The 9,887-nt window shown below is 39.2% G+C and overlaps 1 protein-coding gene across 1 annotated transcript in view; it reads right to left on the bottom strand.

Annotated features, from left to right (window-relative positions):
* Positions 1-61: 61 nt before the first annotated feature.
* The window catches only part of inppl1a (inositol polyphosphate phosphatase-like 1a), a 37,222-nt gene continuing 27,396 nt past the window's right edge, over positions 62-9,887 (bottom strand). Inside the window, exons 25-27 of the mRNA XM_016241117.1 lie at positions 6,816-7,536; positions 5,618-5,754; positions 62-580 (exon numbers count right to left, since the gene is read on the bottom strand). Coding sequence (XP_016096603.1) covers positions 481-580; positions 5,618-5,754; positions 6,816-7,536 — 958 coding nt within the window. The 3' untranslated portion in view covers positions 62-480. The remainder of the gene's footprint in view (positions 581-5,617; positions 5,755-6,815; positions 7,537-9,887) is intronic.

Genomic DNA, 9,887 nt, shown 5'->3' with positions numbered 1-9,887 from the left:
GTGTGTGTGTGAGTGTGTGTGTGTGTGAGTGTGTGTGTGTGTGAGTGTGTGTGTGTGTGTGTTAGTGTGTGTGAGAGAGAGAGTGTGTGTGTGTGGGTGTGGGAGTGTGTGTGTGTGTGTGTGCATCCAACAAACTGATTGATTTCGTACAAACGAAGGCAGAGAAACAAACGTAAACGGACAAACACGGTGAGCTGCTGATTTTGGCTTTTCCCTTTCCTTTAAAGTCATAAAACATGCAAGAAAAACAAACGGTTCTTAATTAACACTTCAGTCACCAAAGGTGAGGAATGTTACGATGATGTCACTTCCTCCCGACGCAGACAACAGGAAGTTGAGGGTGGGGCTGTAGTGACACATCCTTTCTGACATGTTTAAATAATATTATGAACTAAAATGACCAGCTTTATTACATCGGATTAAATTAAAACCACTTTCTCTACCAGTGCAAAGTTTCTCTCGTTCAGTTCGGTCTGGATCTCATTTCTGCTGCTGCTGTTGCTTTAAGCTGGCCAACAGTATTTTCTTGTGGGCGGGGTCATGAATTCCCGCCTCCTCCAGATCCTCCTCTGTGATGTCACTGCAGGAAAGAGACGTGATTGGATGAGAAGCTTGTACTGTGAAATCTAACTAAAAATATATTGATGAAAATTCTAATCACAATCAAGTGTGATTGGATCTTCCTGAGCAGCGCTGAGAAAAAAAATTACAGTAAAAAGTAACCTGCTAAAAAATAATATAAATAACTGATAACATTTTGGATACCTACATGATTTACTAAATGTGTCAATGTTTTGTCATACCCAACTGCATTGTAAAAAATATTTAATAACTTTTTTTAAAAACTGAACAACAGTACAATTTCAACTCTAAAATTTATGGTTGTGTTAATTTCTTTGTTTTAAACATTAAACCATAGAACTTTAAAACCAAATGACACTGATCAACTTTAATAAACATTAAATTAAAATGACGGTACAGGAAAATTTCTAAAAATGGTATAAATAATAGTGCTGTCAAACGATGAATCGTGATTAATCGCATCCAAATAAAAGTTGTTTTATGTCATATACAGTGTGTGTGTACTGTGTTTTTATTATGTGTATATAAATACACACACATACAGTATATATTTTGAAAATATTTACATGTATATATTTATATTCTATATAAATATATTTAATATACACATATAACATATTTTTCTTAAATATATACATGCATGCGTTTGTATTTATATACACATAATAAATATACACAGTACACACACATATATTATGTAAACAAAAACTTTTATTTTGGATGCGCTCAATCGTGATTAATCGTTTGACAGCACTAGTAAATAACTAATAAAAGAAATTTTATCAAAAATAATTTTTTTATAATTTAAAATGATAGTACTAAACTTATGGCTGTCTAAACGGTTTTGCTTTCAAACATTAACACTTTATTAATAATAATTAATATGAATAATGGCACTGAAAAACTTTAATAGACATTAAATTAAAAATATGCAACATGAAACCTTCTGAAAACAGGAGAAATAACTAATAACTAAAATTAAATGCCTACTGTACATGTACTGTACATGACTACATTTGTAACCCTGGACCACAAAACCACTCATAAGGTTCAATTTTTTAAAATTGAGATGTATACATCATCTGAAAGCTGAAAGCTAAGCTCTCCATTGATGTCTGGTTTGTTAGGATCGGACAATATTTGGCTGAGATACAATTATTTGAAAATCTGGAATCTGAGGGTGCAAAAAAATCTAAATATTGAGAAAATCATCTTTATATTTGTTCAAATGAAGTTCTTAGCAATGCATATTACTAATCAAAAATTAAGTTTTGATATATTTACGGTAGGAATACGTCTTTAAATATGGCATCGGAGACAAAATCTGACTGGAGAAGAGCAAAGACATGCTCCCAGTAGACCAGCTACTTACGACATAATTAAGACAAATCCTCCTGGACGCTTAACTGCTGACGCCAGCAGGATCGAACAGAACTGCCTGCGCTGCACCAGGTCTGAAAATTGGCACATGGAATGTACGTGGCATGGACCTTGGAAAGTTACAGATTGTCAAAAATGAAATGGTCCTGGGGATATCCCGCTTATCCCTTTAATAGACATTAAATTAAAAATATGCAACCTGAAACCTTCTGAAAACAGGAGAAATAACTAATAACGAAAATGAAATGCCTACTGTACATGTACTGTACATGACTACATTTGTAACCCTGGACCACAAAACCACTCATAAGGTTAAATTTTTTAAAATTGAGATTTTCTTAACTTAATATCCTAATGATTTTTGGCATAAAAGAAAAATGTATAATTTTGACCCATACAATGTATTGTTGGGTTATTGCTACAAATATACCTGTGCTACTTGTCCCATCCCAAACCTCTTTGTGGTTTCGGGGATCAACTACGGTTGCCCTCCGGGGCTAAACTATAGGCTAAGGTCTCAACCATTCGTGGTTGAGCCCAGGGAGGGCCGAGGAAAAAACCTGGCCACCTACCCTCGTGTTATGGCCAAAAAACTTCATGGGAATGCAAACAACTACGTCTTTAAATATGGCATCGGAGACAAAATGTGACTGGAGAAGAGCAAAGACATGCTCCCAGTAGACCAGCTACTTACGACATAATTGAGACAAATTCTCCTGGACGCTCAACTGCTGACGCCAGCAGGATCGAACAGAACTGCCTGCGCTGCACCAGACCAATGAAAATTGGCACATGGAATGTACGTGGCATGGACCTTGGAAAGTTACAGATTGTCAAAAATGAAATGGTCCTGGGGATATCCCGCTTATCCCCGACATCCTGGGGATAAGCGAACTCCATTGGATAGGAAGGGGCTATTTCCAATCAGGGGACCACACCATCTATCCCTCAGGAAATGATACCGTCCGGAGGAATGGTGAGGCCTTCATTACCAGCAAGAAAGTCAGCAGATCAGTGGAAAGCTATCGAGCAATTAACAACTGGTTGATCGCCATCCAAATTCGAGGTAAACCACTAAACATCACCATCTTGCAGGTTTATGCCCCAACAGCTCCAACATCCCCAGACAGTAACCAGTTTTGGCCCAGATCCGGCCCACATCTGGCCCGCGTGGATTTCACATGGGCCAGATGTGGGCCGGATCTGGGCCAACACTATGTTGCTGTCTGGGTCAGCAATAGACGAAGCCATCATTGAAGAATTCTATGCTGAAGTTCAAAAAGCAATGGACCAGACACCAAAAAAGGACATTATTTACGTGATTGGAGATTTCAACGCCAAAGTGGGAAGCCATGTCGAATCTCACGTTATAGGCAACTGCGGCTTGGGCGAGCGGAACAAGTCCGGAGATCGTTTAGTCCAATTTTGTCATGAGAACCAGCTATGGATTACCAACACTGGTTTTAAGCAACCAAAACGGCGTCGCTAGCACCAGATGGGATACATCGGAACCAGATTGACTACATCTTATGCAGTCAAAAACGGAAAAGTGCTATTCTCATTGTCAAAACGTTCCCCGGAGCCGATTGCATGACTGACCATCAGCTACTGGTAATGAAAGCCAAGCTCAGGTGGGACAGGATCAAACGGGACATCGCCACACCGAGATTCCAAGTGGACAAGATGTCACCTCTGTACTCTATCGAAGTGAAGAACAGATTCGACGCACTCACCCTCAAAGAACAACAGCCAGATGAACTGTGGAAAGATATCGCAACCAATATAATTGAAATCGCCAGGAAAGAGAAGGAAGAATATTGGAATAAGCGATGCAAGGAATTAGAAGAGGACAATAAGAAAGGACACACCCGTGCCCTATTCGCCCAACTGAAGCGGATGCGACTTCCCTACACTGCCCGGCAAGGAACAGTTAAAAGCGCCAATGGCGAAGTATTGCACAACCAATAATCCGTCAAGAACAGGTGGAAAGAGTACACAGAGGGTCTGAATGCGAATTCAAGCCAACAAGTACAACAGCACCCTTGTACCAACATTGAACCTGATATCCTGCAGGAAGAAGTCGCATGGGCACTTAGACAACTGTCGAACAGGAAAGCCCCTGGAATCGATGGAATTCCATCAGAGGTGCTGAAAGCAGTGCCGATCCCAGCACTCACTGTGCCAAGCCATCTGGAAAGGCTGTAAATGGCCAAAAGACTGGAAGCGGTCGGTGTTCATCCCGATTCCAAAAAAAGGAGACACAAGCAACTGCTCCAATTATCGCACCATCACCCTGATATCACACACCAGCAAGATCTTATTAAAGATCATCCAATAGCAGCTGGGGAAATTTTTGGAAGCGGAACTACCTGATACTCAGGCAGGGTTTAGGAAGGAAAGAGGCACCCGCGATCAAATTTCCAATTTCCAATGGATTATTGAGACATGCAGAGAGTACCAGAAGGACATCTATATATGCTTCATTGATTACAGCAAAGCATTCGACTGTGTTGAACACGACAAGCTGTGGACTGCACTGGAAGAACTAGGCATCCCTCTGCATTTGATCTTGCTGATACGATCGTTGTACACAGACCAGAAGGCAACTGTTTACACAGCATACGGTAATACAGAATGGTTCAAAATTGGCAAAGGAGTACAACAGTGCTGCATCTTATCACCTCTTCTATTCAACTTGTACGTGGAAACCATCATGAGAAAGCTTGACCTGGACGAGTCAATCATCGGAGTTAAAATTGGTGGCCGGAATATCAACAATCTGAGATACGCAGATGATACCACCCTGCTCGCGGAAAGCATCCAGGATCTGGAAGAACTGATCCGCAGAGAGAAGGAGGAAAGTGAACAGTTGGGCCTGTATTTGAACGTCAAAGAAAACGGGCAACGGGCAAGTCCACATTGCGATCGACAGTGAGGAAATGTTTCTACCTTTGATCAATGATTGAGCAGGACAGAGGCTGCACATCTGAAATCAAGCGGAGGATTGCACTGGGTCGCGGCACAATGGCGGACGTGACCAAGAGCTGGCAAAACAAAGATATTAGCCTCTCCACGAAGTGCAGAATTGTCCAGGCCATCGTGTTTCCCATCACCACATATGGTTGTGAAAGTTTGACAATGAAAATCGCTGGCAAAAGATGGATTGATGCGTTCGAACTCTGGTGTTGGAGAAGGCTGCTGCGAATTCCTTGGATGGCGATGAAAACCAATGTGAAAGTCCTAAATCGAATCAAGCCAGATATGTCGCTTGAAGCCAAAATTACTATGCAACGGTTAACATTATGTCATGCGAGCCGATTCGTTATTGGAAAAATCTACCATTATGGGACTGGTCAGCGGAACACGCAGGAGAGGCCACCCAAGGATGCACTGGCTGAAAACCATCAATGAGCGACAATGAGCGACATCAAGGAAGCGGTAAAAGACAGAAGGACGTGGAGGATGCAGGCCGATGAAGTAGCCAAGAGTCGGACAGGACTAAATGGCTAGAAGAAGAACTTAGGACTGGTTTTCTGCTCCAGGGTCACATTTGTCAAAGAAAGTCATCTAGAGTTTGAGCCAACACAGGTGTGAGAGCTTTGGCCTTTAACCCATGCGTGACTGTGACGGCATGCAGACAGGTGTGTGTTTGCACCTGAGGAACTCCAGGTCGTCCCAGCCGTTGTGCAGCAGTCCCTCCTCGTAATGCTGCAGACCGAGCTTCTGGAGCCACTCGCCGACACTGCACTCCACCGACAGACTGCTGCTGCTGCTCTCGTCATGCCACAGACCCTGCCACAACAACAATAATAATAACAATCAACATTTATTAATACAGATTATTTTATATTAATAGTATAATGACTAACAAAACAAATAAATTATTGTTATATTTTATAGTCATTTATAGTCACATAATCGTGAATAATAATCATGCATTATTTAATTTTCAGTTTTTCTTATATTAGTATTACATTCCATCTCTACCGTGTATTTCCTATGTACTGTATGTCTGCATGTATATATGTCCATACTTTCTTCTGCACTGGAAGCTCCTGTTGTCAAGTCAAATTCCTTGTGCGTGTAAACATACTTGGTAATAAAGCTCTTTCTGACTTCTAACATTTCTATTGTTATTAAAAACATTTAATTAATACTAATTATTATTAAATTTATTAATCTAAAGTAATATCCATTAATAATTATTAATAATTACCAATTAATAATAATTTCATTATTAATTATTGTTATCATTATTAACAATATAATTATACATATTATTAACAATAAAATTAATTATCATCATAATTTAAATAATTTATATGAAATTATAAATAATTATTATTAATTACTAATTGTTATTATTAATAACACTTAGTAACAAAATAATAATAATTATTAGCAACATTTAAATATTTTAATTAAATTATAAAATTAATAAATATAAAATATTAGAATAACAAATTTTAAAAAATGTAAATAATAAAATACTATTATTATTAATTATTGTTGGTATTATAATTAACAATGTAATAAATCTTATTTTATATTAATAAATCTTATTATTAATAATTGTTAATTGCCATTATTAATAATACTTAATATTATTATTATTGTTATTAACAAAATAAAAAAATTATTCTTATTTTTTTATTTTTATTATTATTCTTTTATATATTTTAACATTATAAAATTAATATAAGTAAAAATATTTATATTTACTTTTTAAATTTAAGAATTATAAAAATTGTATCAAATATTCCAAGACACAGGCTGCTTCGAGACACTGAAAACACTGGATCCTGAGCTGCTCGTGTGTAAATGAACACAGTGTGTGTGTATTTTTGCATCACCTCCTCGGGCAGGTCTTCTGCGATGCTCTCCTCCTGTATGGAGTGCGGAGGGAAGGTCAGGCCTCTGATGTGAGGAGCGCTCGTCTTCAAGACGCCTCTCCCCGACGGATACTCTACTTCACTCAGCGTCTTAGCCATCTGCAGCACTGAACACGACTGGTCGTCCAGTCCCGAGGCCCCGCCTCCTCGCCGGAAAGGGGCGGAGCTCGGGTTCAGCGTGGGCGGAGCGTCCAGAGTGAAGGCCACGCCCCCTCCCCCAGAGAGCGGTACGAAGCTGGGCGACGACAGTGGATTGGACGGAACCACAGACGGGGGCGGGATCTTGATGTCGGTGAGTTTTTGCGGTTTTCTGAACGAGTTCTCCGCCGTCTCCAGAGCGCCTTTGGGCAGCGGAGGAGGAGGGAAATCAGGCGGGGGACGATTTAGAGACCCGATGTTCCCATCATCCTCCAAAGACCCTTCCTCGCTGATGGGCCGAACCGGGCGTCCAGACGTCTGCCTTCGACCCGGTGCAGAACTTCCACTTGGCGGCTTGTTTTTTCCCACACCGCCTGCAGGAGGAGCTGTTTTATTGGCTAGCGGAGGGAGGGCGGAGCTCGGGAGCATGTCAGAGGCCAGAGCAGCGGATTGGTTGGGAACGCCTTCTAGAATGTAGTAGGCGGGGTTATTGAAGCTGTTTTTGCAAGTCGTGGCGTCGCCCTCGAACGGATCCTGTTTACTTCTGTCAGAACGAAACAACAGACGGGATTTCACAAGAATTCACTGCTGAGCTGTATGTCAAAGCAAAGGTTATTATTGTTAACTAAAGCTAAATCTAAACCATCAAAACACATTCTAAAACATATTCATTACTCATTACCAAGGCAACATTTCTTACTGTTGTTAAACTTAAAGTACTAAAATGACTACAGCAAAAAAAAAACACCTGCAATAAAATAAATGGTAAATTAAATGAAATACAATATAAAAAAAACTTTAACTTCTTTTCTGTCAGCTAGTTGCCAATGCAATATTTCCTATGTTCGTTAACTTGAAGTACTAAGATAACTAAAACTTAATCTTAAATTAATAAAACTGTACAGACATATTTTGAGAAAAAAAAACAATAACAACAACAACAAAAAACTTGAAATAACGTGTTAACCAAATTATTATTATTTAATTTGGTTAAGACAAGTTATTTCAAGATTTATATATTTTTTTGCAAAATATGTCTGTACAGTTTTATTAATTTAAGATTAAGCTTTAGTAATCTGAAATAAGTAAATTGAGTAATGATGATAATAAAGATAAATGAAAATAATAATATAAAATTATTACTATTTATCTAATTAAAAAAAATATATATAAAATAATAATAGTAATAATAAAATAAAACTGTCAACTGTTTGGAAATGAAACATTTTTTATTTTTGTTTAACTTGAAGTACCAAAATAACTAAAACTTAATATGAAATAAAAATGTACAAACTATACAGGTATATTTTGTTGACAAATGTATATTTATATATACAGTGGGTACGGAAAGTATTCAGACCTCCTTAAATTTTTCACTCTTTGTTATATTGCAGCCATTTGCTAAAATCATTTAAGTTAATTTTTTTTCCTCATTAATGTACACACAGCACCCCATATTGACAGAAAAACACAGAATTGTTGACATTTTTGCAGATTTATTAAAAAAGAAAAACTGAAATATCACATGGTCCTAAGTATTCAGACCCTTTCCTGTGACACTCATATATTTAACTCAGGTGCTGTCCATTTCTTCTGATCATCCTTGAGATGGTTCTACACCTTCATTTGAGTCCAGCTGTGTTTGATTATACTGATTGGACTTGATTAGGAAAGCCACACACCTGTCTATATAAGACTTTACAGCTCACAGTGCATGTCAGAGCAAATGAGAATCATAAAGTCAAAGGAACTGCCTGAAGAGCTCAGAAACAGAATTGTGGCAAGGCACAGATCTCGCCAAGGTTACAAAAAAACTTCTGCTGCACTTAAGGTTCCTAAGAGCACAATGGCCTCCATAATCCTTAAATGGAAGACATTTGGGACGACCAGAACCCTTCCTAGAGCTGGCCGTCCGGCCAAACTGAGCTATCGGGAGAGAAGAGCCTTGGTGAGAGAGGTAAAGAAGAACCCAAAGATCACTGTGGCTGAGCTCCAGAGATGCAGTCGGGAGATGGGAGAAAGTTGTAGAAAGTCAACCATCACTGCAGCCCTCCACCAGTCGGGGCTTTATGGCAGAGTGGCCCGACAAAAGCCTCTCCTCAGTGCAAGACACATGAAAACCCGCATGGAGTTTGGTGAGATGGTGAGAAATAAGATTCTCTGGTCGGATGAGGCCAAGATAGAACTTTTTGGCCTTAATTCTAAGCGGTATGTGTGGAGAAAACCAGGCACTGCTCATCACCTGTCCAATACAGTCCCAACAATGAAGCATGGTGGTGGCAGCATCATGCTGGGGGGGTGTTTTTCAGCTGCAGGGACAGGACGACTGGTTACAATCGAGGGAAAGATGAATGCGGCCAAGCACAGGGATATCCTGGACGAAAACCTTCTCCAAAGTGCTCAGGACCTCAGACTGGGCCAAAGGTTTACCTTCCAACAAGACAATGACCCTAAGCACACAGCTAAAATAACGAAGGAGTGGCTTCACAACAACTCTGTGACTGTTCTTGAATGGCCCAGCCAGAGCCCTGACTTAAACCAAATTGAGCATCTCTGGAGAGACCTAAAAATGGCTGTCCACCAACGTTTACCATCCAACCTGACAGAACTGGAGAGGATCTGCAAGGAGGAATGCAAGGTGTGAAAAACTTGTTGCATCTTTCCCAAAAAGACTCATGGCTATATTAGATCAAAAGGGTGCTTCTACTAAATACTGAGCAAAGGGTCTGAATACATAGGACCATGTGATATTTCAGTTTTTATTTTTTAATAAATCTGCAAAAATGTCAACAATGCTGTGTTTTTCTGTCAATATGGGGTGCTGTGTGTACATTAATGAGGAAAAAAAATTAACTTAAATGATTTAAGCAAATGGCTGCAATATAACAAAGAGTG

This window comes from Sinocyclocheilus grahami, unplaced genomic scaffold (assembly GCF_001515645.1).
Source record: "Sinocyclocheilus grahami isolate Dianchi unplaced genomic scaffold, SAMN03320097.WGS_v1.1 scaffold613.1, whole genome shotgun sequence".
Lineage (NCBI taxonomy): Eukaryota > Metazoa > Chordata > Actinopteri > Cypriniformes > Cyprinidae > Sinocyclocheilus > Sinocyclocheilus grahami.
The sequence above is the reverse complement of the archived record's forward strand: the minus strand, read 5'-3'. Positions and strand labels throughout refer to the sequence as shown.